Source organism: Watersipora subatra, chromosome 5, assembly GCF_963576615.1.
Source record: "Watersipora subatra chromosome 5, tzWatSuba1.1, whole genome shotgun sequence".
Taxonomy (NCBI): domain Eukaryota; kingdom Metazoa; phylum Bryozoa; class Gymnolaemata; order Cheilostomatida; family Watersiporidae; genus Watersipora; species Watersipora subatra.
Window position 1 is genome coordinate 21694928 of NC_088712.1, and position 19048 is coordinate 21713975.

The 19048-nt window shown below is 35.9% G+C and overlaps 1 protein-coding gene across 2 annotated transcripts; it reads left to right on the forward strand.

Annotated features, from left to right (window-relative positions):
• The first annotated feature begins 579 nt into the window (after positions 1–579).
• LOC137396357 (solute carrier family 35 member E1 homolog) lies at positions 580–15138 on the forward strand. Of its 2 annotated transcripts, none has more exons than XM_068082596.1 (6): positions 580–654; positions 4606–4676; positions 4768–4905; positions 7995–8120; positions 11229–11474; positions 14055–15138. In XM_068082596.1, the coding sequence occupies exons 2-6, from the start codon at positions 4617–4619 to the stop codon at positions 14253–14255; spliced, it is 771 nt and encodes a 256-aa protein (XP_067938697.1). In that variant the 5' UTR covers positions 580–654; positions 4606–4616; the 3' UTR covers positions 14256–15138. The 2 variants fall into 2 exon arrangements, with proteins under 2 accessions (XP_067938697.1, XP_067938696.1); XM_068082595.1 differs by having other exon boundaries at positions 595–949.
• Positions 15139–19048: the final 3910 nt, after the last annotated feature.

The window sequence follows — 19048 nt, forward strand, 5'->3', positions numbered from 1 at the left end:
TTGCCCTTAATTCCCTCTGTGACCTTGATAATGTTTTTAAAATGTGTTGATTGATAACACAACAAAGCATAACTACTTAAACCCAAGTTGTTCAAGTTGGTATTTGATGGTAAATGGCTAGAAATTTTGAAATTGCCAGATTTACTAGACAGGCCATCTATCAACTTATGACAATACCTAAAATTTTGGAATTCTGTACTACATCAATGAGGTTTTAGTAAGATCAAAAGCTTTTGGTTTTTGCTGGGAAACTCCACAGATGATCTAAAATGACTAAAATGCTTTTTGATAACCGCTTGCACTTGAACATCAGAACATCGGTTACTGCAGCTTTGAGCATGGCCATATTGCAATGAGTGAACCATGAATTTTTCACTCGAACTGTTTATCTATTCTTAAAATACTTATACGTGGTTGTCTTCTCTAGCAAAATATGAAAAGTTATGCCTGGGCGAGTCATCCGTTCCAAAGATTCTTTGCTTTTCTAGTTTCTGTGTGATATGGACGGGGAGCATGTCATACCCTTCGTAACATCGTGTCACTTGTTCGAGAATAGCGTAGTGTACATTATTTAAAAACCGGATATGCTATTAGCATGCCACGAAAAAGATGAGCGGCTCAGCCGACGAGTTTACCAAAAGGGATGCCGTTAAGGTGGCTTTACTGTGTATTACGTGGTATACATTTTCTTCAAGTGCTAACATTATAGTAAAAACTTTACTGATAGATTTTCCGTATCCTATGACGGTAACCATGGTACAACTATTAAGCATATGGGTTTATATTCAACCAGTCATGAGGTACTGCGGAACGCCTCAGGTCGATAGAATGAAAACGCCATGGAGTTATTACTTTACAATGATATTTCCTTTGGCTTTTGGAAAGTTTATTACTTCAGTTTCAGCTCACATCAGTCTTTGGCGAACAACCGTGTCTTATGCTCATACTGGTAAGTAAAACCAGCGTCGGATCTGTTGTGCCTAGATAAACCTTACAAGTACCATAATAAGCCTCTTTTCTGGTGTAATAACGTCATTTTTGGGAATTATAATTAAAACTAATCAAGTTTTTGTAATACACGCGTTTTTTAATACATAGCCTTAATAATTTGGGCTATGAGTGTGTTAGATGACTCAATGCAATAGAAAAAGAGACCAGCACGAATTATTATCCTGAATTTTCATCACTAATAGCCCTGAACACGGCGTGGTAAGAGGTGTAGCCTACGAAGTTAACTGTAACTGGAGAGTTTAAGATTTCTAGATACAAATTGTCGAAAAGCATTTCGTATTAATCAAAAAGAAAGGCCTTTCCGTCTATTGTATCTATAAACATATTTATTGGTCAAAGCAAAATCTCTACTAAAGGACGTTTCGTAGCTTGACCAGTATTGGCCAATATTTTGATCAGTACTGGCCACCTTTTGGTTTCATATCTAGACCTGTTTGCTTTCTGTGGTTACGACATAACCCACAACTCGTCTCACTCAGTTTTATTTGCTAGCTAAAATCAATAAATGACAAGTGTTTTGTTTTCGTTTGTTGTTTAATTTGGAGTTACAATGTATCACCAATGATATACAGCCCCCATGGGGGGGGGGGGGCCTGTATACAGCCCCCCCAGGGGGGGGGGCTGTATATCATTGGTATCACCTAAAGAATAGGACAACTTTTGTTTCTAGCAATTCAAGTTTTGTTTTTGTATGGTGACATAGTTTTCGGTCTGCGCTGATATAAATAAATCTTTCTATTTACGTTCTTGAAACATTTATTCTGAGCGAAACAAAACTAAAACAAGCATACAACACCCACCTCTTCTGACTCCCACACCTGGTGGTCTTAGCTTAGCCTCTTTGGTGGTCAAATTTGAACAGACAAACATTGTGTTCGTGGTTTTCATTCTTTTTTTTGTGCTTTCTTTTTTCGTGTGTACTTTTCTATTTGTTATGTAGTGATATAATTCTAACATGTATTTGCTACAGGTTTTAACCATTATATGTATTGAGAATTTTTACAAATGTTGATGTCCGAGTTTGTTGGGATTTGGAAAGGATTAGGGCACTTGTATGGTAAAATGTTTTTTCCTGTAGGAAATTTTCTACTGATGAACGAATTAATTTTGGAACGAATTAATTTTGTTAGTAGAGGTTCCTCTGCTGTACTTTTTTATAGTTATAGCTGGACCTGATTGTCTGGGAAGTTGAAGGGAGTGTAGTACCATTATTTTGAAAAATTGTCCAAAACTAACCTAATGTAACCTTTCGAGATTTGTATACCTCAGCCAAAGGGGCTGAAGTTTGTAAGAAACAGCCATACCGGCCAGAAAATTATGATGAGAACTACAAAAGTTCATATTCTTTCACATATATTCTATCGTACTATTTAATTTGTTGTATTCTGAATCACAATTGAATCGGTTCACAACTGAACAAATAAAATTTAAATGCCACCTCTAATAAACAATCACTAGAGAAGAATGGTTGAAAAATACAACGTAACCCTTTAATTGAACGTCACCTGTATTTGCTCGCCACTTTGACATTCTTTGATATTTATGAATCCATAATAAAAAGGAATCAGTAGAAAAATGTCCACAAAATGGTACTAATAAAGACTTGATTATGTCAATAACAAATAATTATCCTGTTGTTGCTGTAGTGGTTGCCATGGTTTTAGTAACAATGTACCGGACAAGGTCGATTGTCACAATCATCAGAACTACACTCTGATTTTAAGTCCTTAAGGTATAAATCCGGTCCATTGTCTTCAGATTTGTCCATAATGTGGTTTACCTTGGTTATTATAGTGCCATTATAGTGGTTATTATAGTGCCAAACAGTGTATATCATGACAATATGGGAGCAGAATTTTCAATTACAATTTTTATTCAGGTAAAAGAGACAAAAAGTCATACATGCGAAATCTGGTTTGAGTTTGGATTGTTGGTCGGACCCCCCACACAGAGAAGAAAAGTTCTGAGACCATAAATGCACCAGTTAGGTTTCAAGGATTAGCCATACAAAATTTCAAGTCAATATCTTTAAAATTGACAAAATGACAGCGTTTTAAAGATTGAAAACACTGACAAAAAGTAAATAATGAGAAAATACTGCCTAAAGTTTGGGAATAGAAAACGAATGATTTCTTTATAGTTATAGGCAGCTGGATTGTCTCATACACTTTTGAAACCCTCCACCTGAATATGTATTGCTAAAACCCTCCACTTGAACATGTATTATCATATGGTGCAGCTGACCTTCTGTTTGTTTTCCTAGCAGCAATTACCACTGGTTCAGCTGCCTTGTTTCCACGTACCACCCGGCAGCGATCAATATCTCAGGCATATTGTCTCTGGACGTAGCCAACATTCAGTCCAAATTATGAGTGTTTTAAAGTGGTTTGACATACATTTTAGTGGCAGCAATGGAAAGAGTACACTTGAATTTTATAGGAAACATGTCTTTTTGAAAATAATTTAAAAAAATACAATTTTGAGGGTGCCTTCTAACTTTAAGGACGAATCTGAAGACAAGGGATCTGATTTAGATGTGCGTGATTTCGAATCAGAGGGTGTGTAATTCTGACAATTGTGACGATCGCATCTTCTTAGGTACACCGTCACTAAAATCATGGCAACCCCAGTACAGCAGCAACGAAAGAATTAATTATTATTGATGTAACGGAGTCATTATTAGTAAGTAACATTTTGTGGACACTTTTCTACTGATCGCTCTCTATTATGGGTTTGTTTAGATAAATTAATATCAAAGTGACGTGAAAATAGAGGCGACATTCAATTAGAGGTCACGTTCAAATAGAGGTTGTACGGCAATTGTGTGAGGTTGTCAGTCGAGTTTTTACTTTTTTTTAACGACTGGTTTGTAACCTCAGTGATAATTTGTTAAGTAGTTTTTTCATTTCTGTTTGTGATTATGTTTACTTAACATCACAACAAATTACGCTGGATGTGTCCTAATTTTGTTTTTGGAACTTCTTTTTTGGGCACTTTCATTCGCAATAAGTGAGGGTGACTCTCTTAAACTGGGAACAATCACATGAGTTTTATTAAAACAATCTCTGAACATGAAAAGTTAGACGGGGTTTGTGTTCACCTGACTGTTTGTAATTATATTTGGTCAATGATTGGTATTTTGTTATTTAGTGTATTTGTTATTCAGAGTTGAAAAAACCGGTTTTGTTTTAAAAGTGCAGTTTTTTCAATTTTTACTAAATGAACTCATAGGTTCCAGCTTTAAAGGGCCTTCTGTTGCACTGCACTAAACTTGCAGTCAATTGTCTCTGTCACCCTTGTTAATTCATGACAGGACTGTTTACAAATTTATTACGCATGCACGTCAACAATATTTTTTGTGAAAAAACAATGATTTCTTCAAAATTATAAACAAATAAAAAATTTACTTTTTTGAAAAATAGTTTTTAGAAATCGTTTGATTTTGTTGTGCCACCCTGGAACTGTATTATTATTATAATTGAGCTATTTTTGTTTAAAAGTGTTGATCACTTAATATGCATAACTTTACTATAACCAGTAGTTCCTTGCTTTTCGCAGTTGAACCTCCTTATAATCATCTTCTTCCCCTTGCAGTTAAAGCCACGATGCCGATGTTCACTATCATTCTCTCTCGCATTTTCATGAATGAAACACAGACATTTCCAGTAAGTGCATACTTCGCAATCATACTGCCTGATCTTAACATGTACTTCATCTTGTTGACAAGAAGTGACAGGTGCCTTTAATTTGTTGCAGGTTTACCTATCTATATTGCCTATCATAGCAGGGGTATGCGTTGCTACAGCCACTGAATTGTCGTTTGACCTGGCAGGTCTTGTCAGTGCCCTCATTGCAACCCTCGGATTCTCCTGTCTCAATATATTCACTAAAAAGGTATGATGCAACTAAAACTATCAATTAGGGACTTGCTTTATTTCACCAGAGGTGTGGCTAGCTGAGTAGTTTCACTTGAGACATTCTTTTCCTTATCCATATGAGGTGAATATATATATAAATTATATTAATATATATATAAACTAAGTAATGGTTCATCTGGTAGATTTTCTATGTATAGCGGCATAAAGTGTATGCAATTATACTAGCCCAAGTCAAAATATTTAGCAGCTTAGAAGTTGTAATTACTCACAATAAGTATTACGACAATGGAAAGACACTCTAGTATTTGGGCATTTCTAACACGATAACACTGGCACATTTTTGATAAGACACGGAAGCTTGCGCCATAAAATCCCTTCATAAAATTTGTTTTTGAAAAAATGCATAAACAATAATTAGGTACCATTTGTACCATAATGAGTTGTGTATAAAACTCTCCTATAGAATTGATATATATGGCTGTGACAGCAGAGATTCCTCGTTGCTATCAATATTGGCAGCTATGTTGTTTTGCAATACGGCAGATACGAATTAAGTATATATAATCAATATAAAAATGTAAAAGTAACAGCGTGCTGCCATTATGACTAAGGACGAACATGCTGCCACCAAGGATGAATCTTTATCGCTTGTAGCCAATCCAACTTCGTTCTTCACTGTCTTTGTCGGAATCGCTTTAAATCCGTAGAAGTAAATGTGCAGCTGACATACTCAATGATGAATTCCTGTGAGATACATTATTTTGTGAGGAAACCAAATAAATTATTTCTAACACTATACTAGCGCGCCTTGTTGTGCACTATGGGAGATCGTCATGAGTAATCAGTATAAAGAGAATTATCCAGTACAGTCAACAGACCAACATGCTACCACTGTGCAAGTCTACCGGTGTTCTAATTGTACATATAGTTAATACACATGTTTATCTCTCACAAATCATTAGACTGTCAGAGTACAGTAAGGGCTCCTATAACCTAAACCTCCTATAGCGTAAATTCCAGATAACATGAACAAATTATGTGAAGTTTTTGCTTTGTAGTTCATAAAAGATTCCATATAATGTGAAGCGTCAAGTGAAGTTCAAGTTCTCAAATGCGATTTGAATAAAGTAAATATTGTAATTAGCCTTAAAATGTCACTTTCTCTCGTCGCATTTATGATGAAAAATGACTTGTAGCGTTAACTCTATTATATATACAAGTTTCATGACATTCTAGTTCGTTGTGATAAATCGCCTGATGCGTCGATAAAACGGAGCGAATAAGTATCTGCGCAATTGTTCATAAATACCTGAAGGCGATCGATTGGTGCAAGTTTTACTGATCGTAATGTCATGAGTTGGAGTATCGTTGGAAGCGCTCTTTCATCCTAACCTTGAACCCTGGAAACCCAGGTAAGCACCGCTCTTACAGTAAAAATAAATTTTTGTTTTGCTTTATTGTAGACATATAAAATTATTGTCTTTAATTTTTGGTTGCAGAATTGACTTTGCTGTCTAGAAAAAATAAACAAGTCGTTGCAAATGGACGTCGAAGATTGTCGAGGTCGTGCGCTTCCCTTAACTTATTGTAATACGACTGCAATCATGAACTATAAAAATCGTCTATGAAAACCAATAATACTGCAGTTGCGGTAAAGCCAACAAATTAAAAAAGTTAGGTCTAGTTTTTCCTTTTTGTATGGCCAACGGGTGAGTTAGGAAAGATCTTGGAACAGACTAGGCATTTTACTGTATGTATAGCATAAAATCCCTATAATGTAAACATTCCTGGAACGGATTATTGACATAGTATGAGCAACTACTGTAGACCATTAGGGCTCCCAAGTGATGTAATGGTAATGGGTTTGCTTTTCAATCGTTTGCGTTGCAATTTACAATAAATTGCGATAAAAAACAAAATTACATACCAAACATAATTACACTCAGGATCACATTGTAAAATTTTACATGTTAGGGTTGTTAACATATTTTTTATTGACTCCACTCATGCATATAATTGTTGTGATCGGTTTAAGGACAGATATGACAGAGTCAATTAGTAAATGGAGGGCCGAACTACCCTAGGTAAATCAAAGTACCTTAGGACCCTTATATTTTGCTAGTATTTAGTTTCGTGAGTAGCATACAGAGTGATATTTCGCTGCAACTTAATTTCGCAGCTCTGATGAGTGCGAAAATATAGTGATGTGAAAATAAATCCAGTAGAACAAACATAATTAAATCCCCAGGTTCAGTTCACCGATAAGAAAAAAATTTCAATTTGGGACTAGTTTGTAATTGTGAGCCGCAGGTAGAATGGTGTGGGCGAGGTCGATAATGCAATTTGATCACTTGCTGCCATTTGTTTCTTGAATTATCAAGAACAAAGCTATTTAATTTTGTGTTTTCGCTCGTTCGTTATGATAGTTTAGTTTCGCACATGAAATTTTCGCGAGAGAATGACTCCGCGAAAACGGGAGAGTTAGATGAGGCGAATACATAGGTGTCCTAGGGTACTCGAGTTCAAATTGGGTGCGGGCAATTGTATTCTTAACGCTCTTGATGTGGCTTCAGACAGATGGACGGCTCTTATTATAGTATGGACTAGCTGAATGCCCGGGAATGGGTAATACAATACTTGCCTAATGAATTTGAGTAACTTACCTGTAAGCTAGTAGTCTAAATCTTTACTAAAACAATAGCTGTGTTTGAAACCAGCTTAATAATCTTTACGCGTAATGATCAACTGCGCTAGTTAATAATGTAATGATATGATATGATGTAATGATATGTATATATGATGTAATGAATGTCATTGCAATCGTTCATCACTGTGGTCAGTTGAATGATCGTGATGTAGTGGTTTAGATTACACGGTCTTCAGACCTGGAGGTTCTGAGATCAAATCCTCTGCAAAGCGGACTTTTTATTGTCAGGTTTTATTCGCTATAACTGGACACAGGGATGACAGATAAAAAGACCAACAAAAAGACAAACACTGAGATTTATATATAGATTGGCATTGTAGTTATTGTAAAACTTGTCAGCCACGGCAACTATGAAAGACACATTAGAGATGCAGGGATATATTGGTGTCTATTTGTAGGCTCTGAGAGATACAGGGATCCACCACCTCCGTATGCTTCTCATTATCTCTAAAATCACATTCATTATGTTCATCCCTGTCTGGCTATTTATAGACCTGAGGAATATTCTCTCTGACGACAATGTGGTAAGTCAATACTTGGGTCTTTGCTGCTTCTACGGTCTCACTTTGTTATTCTGATCCGTTTTACTATTACTTTTCAATTGCTTCCTCTATCTTTGCTCTTTCTCTATCTATATCTCTTTCTCTATCTCTTCCTCTATCTATCTATCTTTGCTCTTTATCCTTTCTCATCTCTGTATCATTTAATATCTCTCTCTCTTTTTGTTCTCTTTTTTTAACTCTCTTTGCCTTCAACTACTATTTCGTCGCTTGCCTTTTTTAGCCTCTTTCTCATCTTGTTAATAGCTTCTTTCACCAAATCTGAACATGCAACTCAATCTCATATGTGTATCAAGTTTGGGTGTCACAGTTGAGCAAAGAAATGACAATTCCAAATACCGTAAAACCTTTAATTGAATGCCGCAGCGCTCTATTTTTCAACTCTTTCTCTATAGCGGGGTTCAAATAGAGGTGGCGTTCAAATAGAGGTGGCGTTCAAATAGAAGTGGCGTTCAAATAGAGGTGGCGTTCAAATAGAGGTGGCGGTCAAATAAAGGCTGGCATTGTATTTTTCAAATGGCTCTGCAGCATTTTGTGAAGACAATTTTACCTCTTTTATAGGCGAAGCAAATGTCGTCTATATTTTCACTTTCCTCTGAGCTAAGCGACAGTACCGTTTTTAGATGCATTAATTCTGCTAACCTATCTCCAACTTGTTGACTTCAAAGATCTCGAAATAAATATACGTAGGAAAGCTCAAAAATATATCTACCAGTTGATATCTATTGCTAGCAATTAACCTGCGATGATATTATAGTCTGTGCCCTGCTTTACAATTTGTTGGAGCATTCCATTTTTTTCATATCATCCTAAATTTCTTTGAAAGCATATTTTTATTTTATAACTATATTTAACAATGTTGCATAAATGCTCATTGCGCAAATGCTCATTGCGCTCATCAATATGCTTGCTACAGTTTGCAGCCAGAACTAGTTTCTTATGTGCAATAGAAGAGGAGTTACAGGTGTCAATTCATTCTACCATCAGATTACCGCAATGATGCTATCAAATAATATGTTATAAATCTGCATAATTATATAACAATAATCTATTAACTGCTACAAATATTGTGCCCAAATTTTTGTGAACATGTGGTATAAATGAACCACACTCATATCACATGCAGAAACAAAAATTAACATTTTTAAAACAAAACTATTTGCATCATTTGCTCGGCCAATTGCATTCTGATCGTTGCCTTCGATGGAACGAACATCTTCACTTGTTCAATACTTTCCACAATGTCTTCTGATCTCAACTTTTTTTCTGTACTGCTGAACTAGTCGATATTAGCGTCAAAACAATTTTTTAGCAGAGCAACATTTACGCATTGCATTTCGCCCAAATACATGTAATAACAAACTTTTAGCCCCATGCCCGTTAACCACAACTTTTAGCCTAAAATTAGTCATTCATATACAGTCATAAATATACAATGTAAACCGTTTTTATATACATGTACTTGGAAGTATTAGGACTGTGTTAATTAAGCAAAGAACTACTATTAGACCGACACAGTTAATTATTTCTATGTTGTCACTCTCAAAGTTTTAACAAAAACATTGAAAGCTCTGGAATTGGACAACAAGAGAATTATTTGTTATTAATGTAAACGATTAATTATTAATACGATATTGTGGACACTTTTCTACTGATCACTTGCTATTATTGGTTCATAAAGATCAAAGAATGTCAAAGTGGCAGGCAAATGGAGGTTACATTCAATTAAAGGGTGGCGCTTTATTTTTCAACCCTTCTATAGAGATGGAGGTGACTTTCAAATGGGGGTGACGTTTAATTAGAGGTTGTACGGTATTTCCTCTGCATTCACCTTCATCATGGGCACTGTTACACCCTGATTATATATACACTGTCATTTTTCTGACGCATATCTTGCCCATGTTTGAAGTTTCACATGTTGTACTTTTGGAAGTTAATTCATTTTGCTAACATATTTCATTTAGCTTTTTTTACTTGCACCGGCTTAACTTTATTTTCTCGGCCAATATGGCATATCAGATTTGTACCACAATTAGAAATGAAATGTTAAACAAAGATTAAATACAAACGTAACCAAATAGGTATGTGTTTAAAGTTTTTAATAGATTTTGGCAGAAATTATTGATATCTTTTTATCATTTGCGATTGTTTTATGTTCGAGGTGATCTGACTGCCCAAATGTTTCAAGACTAAAATTGAGAAAACTTGTTCGTACTAAGACCTTCAGAAGAAATATATGTGCCAAAATGATGTCACTAGTTGCTATTCTTGCTATAGTTAATATTGTTTATTGTGTTTAAGTTGCAGCGTTACACGTCTCTTTTCTGTCGGTTTATTTGCATAATTACACTTTCACTTGATCTGAGCATTTTAACCCTGATCAAGTTTTGTCGATTTTAATCATGAAACATTCTGGCAGTCAGATCCCCTCAAACATCAACAACAAACGCAAATGATAAAAATGTCGATACTTTCTGATAAAATCTAAGTATAGCTTTGTGTAAAATAATCTTTAAAGGTTGACCTGCAACAAAATTCACATTACAGTTATTTGATATCAAAAGATTCACTATGTCTTACTCTGTTGTGTTGTAGGTGCAAAATATGTGGAAATGTGATTACAGGCTCTTAAAAGCTCAAAAATGAACAGCTAATTGCCGCCATAACAAAACCGCCATAGATTAGAATCTCTTTTCAAAACGGCTCAAATGTGTCGTAGTTGTGGGAGATGGTTTCTGTTTACACTTTCACGCAACCTCATTCGTCAAAACATTTTCACAAATATACTTCATGCATTCAATAAAACTATGTCTATTGTTCTTACGCGTCTATTTTATCGTCATCGTAATGCTGTCACTTTTAGCACTGATATCTTATAACTTATAACTTTCTTTAAAGGTTAGCTGTTCGTTTTTAGCTTTTAAGAGCCTGAAATCACATCTCCACATATTTTGCACCTACAACACAACGAAGTAAGACATGGTGAATCTTTTGATACCAAATAACTGTAATGTGAATGTGAAATGGCTAAATATATCCTCAAAGCATCTCATTTTTTTCTTTTACTTGTAGATGAAGGGTGATAAGGTAATTCGATGTATCGTCTTGCTAATTGCCGATGCTTTCGCTAACTTTACCATAAACGTAGTCGCCTTTACCCTCCTATCACTTGTCACGCCCCTCAGCTATGCAGTGGCCAATGCTACAAAACGTATAGTTATCATCAGCTCTTCGCTCATCCTCCTCCGTAATCCAGTCACCACGGCTAATGTTGGAGGGATGCTACTTGCAGTGCTCGGAGTCCTCATGTACAATAAGGTACGTCTCCTCACCCTTCCTTACCGTCGTGTTTATAGCACTATTTGGGACTACATAGTTCTGTTTTTACTCATACTGTTTTTGGTGATCAAAAATCTTTTAAAATACTACTAAGTGAACCGGTAAGCATTTTAACTATGCTTCCAGTGTTGATTTGATAGATAGCTCTATGATTGCCATTTGCTTAAAGGTGACATGAAGTTGAAATGAAACAGTAAAGTAGCGAGCATCTATATTTGATAAGGGCTTTCCGGTGGAACCTGAAGTGTTTGTCATACTAGTGCTGCGAGACATTTTATATTGAGCCTTTTATTGGCATTTTATTTCACGTGATGTTATCACGTGTCAAAACAATAACCACAATGTTCCACAATGAGTACGTCATCAAAAGAAAGCGATTTCAAACCATGGCACTTTGGTGATGGCTGTGATTAACTGTTGGTTTTTGAGCTTTTAAGAGCTTGTAATCACACTGAGTTGAATACGTCATCAAAATAAGGGATTTCAGTCTACAGCCGCTTTTTTACCTGTTCGTATTTGAGCTTTTAAGAGCTTGTAATCACATTTCTACATATTTTGAACCTATAACACCGCAGAGTGAGACATGGTGAATCTTTTGATACCAAATAACTGTAAGGTAAGTTTTGTTGCAAGTCAACCTTTAAGTAATAAAAATATACCATGCAAAGGTTAAATGTAGTAAGGTCAGTATTGTTTAGGTCAGCGCTAGTAGCCCTGGAGAAATGATTGAGCAGAGCCCGAGCCCTGACCTGAGCCTGCTAGGATACAGGCGTTAGATTGGTACCATTCTGCCAGTTATTTTCCCCAAGAAAAATTAGGCCAGCCCTTTTAGTTCTTGTTGGACACCAGGTGCACCACAAAATTGATTAGCAAGCCATGTTCATCAAACCTGCCGAGTTAGTGCTTGACATGCTCTCCAGCGCCATGCAGGGTCAGATGAAAGATAGCAGCAAATGTAGCCTACAACTGCCGCCCTGCGGCATGATCCCTGCGGTGAAATTTGTTGCAAGTCAACTTTTAAGAAGCATTGGATAAGAAGAGTTGAATTTCGCATTCTCCATGCGTAGGACGCGTTTGAGTTCATGAGTATATGTTATATGATGTAATATGTTTGGTTCCAATTGCGTATCCTTCAGTTTGCCTTATAGTACACGAAGACACACAGTAACCGATTCAATAAATTGTTTGATTGGTATAATCTTTATACATTTGGCGCTCCTACAACGTAAACACTCTGTTTCAGGAAGATTTACGTTACGGGATTTTATGTTATACGGGCAATGAAAAAAAGAAAGAAAAAAAGACTAGGCTAATTTTTTTAATTTCATTACTGCATCGTAATTGTAGTATTATTGGTTTGTATGGACAACTTTTATCCTCTTTTTATCGCTTTCACTCGGTTCAAGGTCTCGATTGCGGTAATTTTACGATGAGGTAAGGAGAACACAAGCCTTCAATGTCAATTTATCACGACTGTTGTTTTTATTCTAGACAGCAAGGCCTATTTTTTAAAAAGGAAACCAATAAAAATGTTTTATATATCTAAAATATAACAAAAATACAGCTTTACAATAAGATCGTTGTGTATCTGTTCATTGGCCTATCTAATAAAAAGGGTAGAGATTATAATACAAGATAGCTTTCGACAATACTCCAACTCGTGACACTCAGACTGGTAGACCGACACTGTAACACATACACCGACACTGTAACACATACACCGACACTGTAACACATACACCGACACTGTAACACATACACCGACACTGTAACACATACACCGACACTGTAACACATACACCGACACTGTAACACATACACCGACACTGTAACGCATACACCGACACTGTAACGCATACACCGACACTGTAACACATACACCGACACTGTAACACATACACCGACACTGTAACACATACACCGACACTGTAACACATACACCGACACTGTAACACATACACCGACACTGTAACACATACACCGACACTGTAACGCATACACCGACGCTGTAACACATACACCGACACTGTAACACATACACCGACACTGTAACGCATACACCAATACTGTAACGCATACACCGACACTGTAACGCCTACACCGACGCTGTAACACATACACCGAATAATTGAGCAGCTACTTTAGTTATTCTCTGCGCTTTATCGACACATTTAGCAATTTCCCACAGTAAAATAGACTGCCCCCAGTATTAGTATATATAATAGAGTACCCTATACATAGTTTTCTTTTCCAAAAGTGACGAGAGAGGAAGTGATTTTTCTAAGGCAAACCACGAGAATTGTTGAAGAATTGAAGAATTTAACATAGGCTTTACTATTACTACAGCTTCAGTGTCAAACTATTGCTTGTTGGTACATGTTTATATCCAACACAGCTAACCCTACTGATAGAATAGTAATATGACTCCTGCTGACACATGCTAACAGGTGTCATTAACCTGCATTGACAACCATTAGTATAAAACCATTTGCAAATAGCGTAGACCATTTTTTGATTAGTCTAGGAATATTTTTTTAATATCTCCCTTTTTAATTACAGGCTAAATATGATCAGGCAAAATTGAAGAGACAGCAGCTCCTACCGCTGGTGAGGAGTGAGCCTAATATCTTTCATAGGAATCTCCACCTCTCACCACTTCACAGAACCAACACAGAGTTTGACCTCCAAAACCATGTCAGTCTGCTTCCTACCAGTGATGCATATTTGAATGGTATAGCTCCTGTTGATGGCTACAGGTAGCCATACGGCTGCCAACAAGAGTGTATCCCTCTAACCCAATAAATACACTTGTCTTTATATTGTTTTATTTGTTGATTTTATAACTTTTTCTATAGCCTTTATTTTTCAACCTTTTTTGTTCATGTTTTTATTGAAACTTCATGATCTGATGTATAGCGGCTTCTTAGTGACTTTTCTTGGATGACTACAACAAGCATTTGTAAAAACTATACCAGTTATTCAGTTTTGTGAACTGCATGTTAAGACTTTCGTCAGATGTTGACCTATCATCTCAGCCTGGTTTTACTTCTAAAGAGCCGTCACATGGAACAAACTGCTAATTACAGCAGCAACTCAATAACATTTCATCAGTCCCTCTTTCTATTGATACTTCCCAAAGATAGCCAATATTTCTGTCAATTTTTATGACTTGAAAATGGTACTAGATTCTAGTATGGTCGAAATTACCCAAAATATTATTGGAACCTGTATCTGTAACGCTTGTCCTGTAAAATTGTTCACAGTATTTTGCCAACGAAGTGCATTCTAGATGAAGCAAAACCATTAGAGAAATTTGACACGATGAGGGCTGTGCCATCATCGTTTCCAGCACTTTTACTAGCAAAACCTGAATGTAGTTATGATGAGATAGGACGACTCCGTATGATGAATTTCTATTGACAATGCTAAAAGCTAGAAATCATATTTACTAGTTAGTAAAAACGCATAAAAACTCTAAGATGTTGTCGTACTTGTAAGTATATAAAGTATCTTTCTGCCCTGTTGGTTGCCTTCAAACATAATTTTATTAAACGACAAGCAGTGATGATCATCATGATCATAGCTGTGACAACATGAGGGCTGTGCCATCATGTTGTCTTATGCCAATTTTTTAAATAAAAGAAAGTGTTTAACAGTCCTGTGTAACAAGTCAGGCTGGAAGGCAATAACAATAGAGGCATGTTAGACATAATCACCCCTAGCCTAGTATGTGTTGAAGATAGAATATTTTTGTTGTTATTGCTGGTTTCAATATGACAATATTTCAGTGACAATGTGCATTTATAATAATATAGCCTTAGTACTTGTCCTATTATTGATACGACGCTGTATTACTACCTATTTATTGTACCGTAGCCTGACTAGATGTTTTCATTCATTCACTATTTATTGGGTAATAGTCTAATATACAGTTACATCCATACCTTTGCAACCATAATATAGCCTCGGTACCATTTCCACAAATCTAATAATCATAACTTGGCAATGATAATTGTCTCATCCTGTTATTAAGACTTGCTATAAGGTTTCAAGGAGCTTTCAGATTGCTGACACAAATTCTTAAAATGTGTGCATGACATAATTATGACAGAAAATCACAGAAATTGGTACTTGATAAGCATTTGTTTAGTCCTACTTGTTAAATCTATAAACTTGGAGTTATCTTCTATACGCTGCTTTCATCAATAGGTGATCAAAGTGAAAGACCCACAAATGAATCTGATAACAACTTTTCAGCAAACTCAATGCATTTGCTATAAGAAAAACATAAAACAAACATTTGTAAAAGTCCTTGACAATACCTTTTGCATTCGCTTATTCAATGTCAACGGTCCCTAACCAAATAAATCAATGAAGACAAATGAATGAAGACAAAAACTGCCATACGCACTTCTAAAATTATGACAATTATGCAATTATAAAACAAGCACCTCATGTGTACCTAATCGTGTATATCTGCGTGTTCTGAATCCGAAAGCACTCAAACGTTTGTTTATTGTAAAGTAATCAGAATCACCAGATCCTGGTAGAGCAAAGCGATTCGCCATTAGTAGCAAGGACAGTAGCCTCTGTAATGAGCTTTCAGCATCTTTCAGTAGGGCTGTTTGTCAAACAGTACTTGTACATGTATGTACACAGCTGTAGCATGGTGTTTCACACCTCTGACTCATGACGCCCCTGTCTTATCAAGAAACCAACATTCCAATGATAGGATGGAAATGCTCATCAGTGTGAGGATATAAAGATGTGATTTGGGACAAAACAAGTACAAACACTTGAAAGTATGGATGTTAGGGTGATGGTGGAAAAGTACGATGCTGAAGAATGATGATGAGGAACTACACAAGTCAAGTGGTGGTTATCAAATTATCTATTTCGCAAAACAGATAGTATACAGAAAGTAATAAGCTTAGGCCAGTAGTATATTTATGAATACTTGCTTGATAAATCACTTGATAGTGCACTAAGGAGACAGCTTACAGTCTTAAATATTATTTATCACTTCTATTAACAGATTTCATCAACGATGAAAAAATCACCCAAATATTTATAATGTATCTACGTAGAATTGTTAAACACGGGCAACCAATGTACACGCAGAGTTAAGTAAAACTATATCCTTATAAAATGTCCCTAGTATGCGGAACACGAGAAATCAGAGCTCTACTGGATTTGATATGCCAGACAGACAAACTGTTGGGTGTCAGAGGCGATAGGTGTTAGCAGCTGGTGGTCAGGAGATATGGCTGCGAACCCAAAAAACATGAAGAGGCGCACGATAGCGGAGAGATGAGGTTGATTCTTCTCCAAGCAGACGATCATGTGGTCGGCTTTGAGGTCAACCTCAACGTATTCCATAAGAGACACAAAACTACAACAAGCAGTAATAAGTATACTAACAGGTTCTTGAAGTGCGACTCCTGAAATATAACCAATAGGGTGCAACCGATGAGGTGCAACACCACTGATTCGCAAGCATTGAGACAAAACAACTAAGCTTTTTCATAATCAGACAACAGAATGTTGTTTTCTGTGTGCGAGTTTAGTGCCTTACAATAAGATAATACATCAAAATATAAAAAAAACATAATAAATAGTAGCAAAAGGAACCGCCTGTCTAGTTTAAACTAGACTGGCAGTTCAAGACTACATTCGGTTCAAGACTACATTCGGCTAGCATAGATATAGAAATTTCATCAGCTGAACATTCTAGAACAAGGGCTGTCTAAACGAATCAAAAGCGGCGGGTGAAGACTGAGCACATGACACTGACTCTACAAGATAATAGATTTGATGTCAGCTTCTACAATTACTAAAGGTATTAAAATATACACGCTGCATTATCTTTTGAGGGGTGATTATAGAATTCCACCAATGACTTGTGCTTACATACTATTAAGCAGGCTAGTAAGAAAATAAGAAATATTTACCATAAAACTTGACTGCTCTTGGAAGCTATCTGTTTAACCCTTTGACAGGGGAAACGACCAGAATGTCGTTTACCGGTTGCGTGGGGAAACGACATTCATGTCTATTTCGGTAGACGTTTATAAAGCTGTCGTCTAGTAACGTTAAACAAAGGATATGAACACTAGTAAGTTTTAAATATCATCAACAAGATATCAGTCGATGATTTACAATATGAAACGATTATCTGAAAGGCGTTGCTTTGTGCTAAAAGCTAAAAACAAATCGCGATTCCTTGGAAAAGATTAAAAGTTGGAAAAACCAGTCAACATCGGCTCGACTTTCAAAACGGTAAAATAAAAGATTATTTTATCCTGCGATCGTTAGTGATTTTTTGTCTGATCAGAATAAAATTAATTCAAATGATAGAAGTGATGTAAACTTTTTTGGACTTTTAATATACTTGGAATATTAAGAGAAAACGATCGTTATGGTGGCTCGCACGGCTACGTTATAGCGTTTGACTATACCGAAAAAGATGCTTCCAAGCATTCCATACAGGGACAATTGCACATGATTGTAATTTTTTTTGAGTAGTAGAGATGTGAATGAATGTATATGTACAAAAAAGTTTGTTCATTGAACTAAATTTAAGATTTGAGCTATGCATGTTCATAAAATATCGTTCTTTTTGAAATTTCGAAAATAAATTACACGAGTCTCGGTTGTTTTTGGGGGGGGCTTATACCCGGTCAAAGGGTTAACTTATCCAAGCATGCTCTGCTATCATAAATAAGGATTTTGAATATATAATTTTTAGATAATTTTTTTCAAAATGAGTAACTTCAATTATATAACGTCACAGCATTTCCTGTTGATACTTGAAAAAATAACCAATCTTTCTGCCAAATTTGGTCATTTAAAACTATTGCTGGAACCTGGTAATTGACTAGAATTACACAAAAATAATATTGAAAAGTCGAACTGTCATGTCATCTGCTACTGTTGATGCATTAAAAATTTGCGCCACGAATAAACCTTGAACTTGGTTTTTTTCATTGAGTGTTGGCCCTACACGGAGTGTGCACATCTAGGGTTAAGGGTTTGACTGGGAGAACTAATTGTAAAAAAGTATATTGTAATAAAAAATTACTGCACAAAGCAAACCAAACTACAAGGAAATCTAAAGGGGTGATAACGGTACAGTTCGACCTGGTTTAAAATACAATCCATTTCACAAAGCCTTTAGAAACACATTTGTTTAAATTCTAAAATAATTTTTTCGGTTACAAATAATGCAACGAACTTTTAATCCGTTGTAAAAACAGAACACAAAACTTTAAATCATTTTTACATTAGTTTACACAATAAATTTTACACTAAAAGAATAAGTAAGTATATATAACTTGTCATAAATAATCAATCAATTGAATAGGGTAGGATAAGCAGTGCGCAGTAGCAACTCTTTCCCGTATTATTTCCTCCGAATTTTGAGGACAAAAAATGTGTAGAAATAGCTTCAGTAGCTTGCATGTTTTATTTTCGTAAAACATAAAAACTAAATACAGAGCACCCCGGGTTATGATTACAGGTTATGCGTTTTTTTCGCCTTACGAAGAGGAACA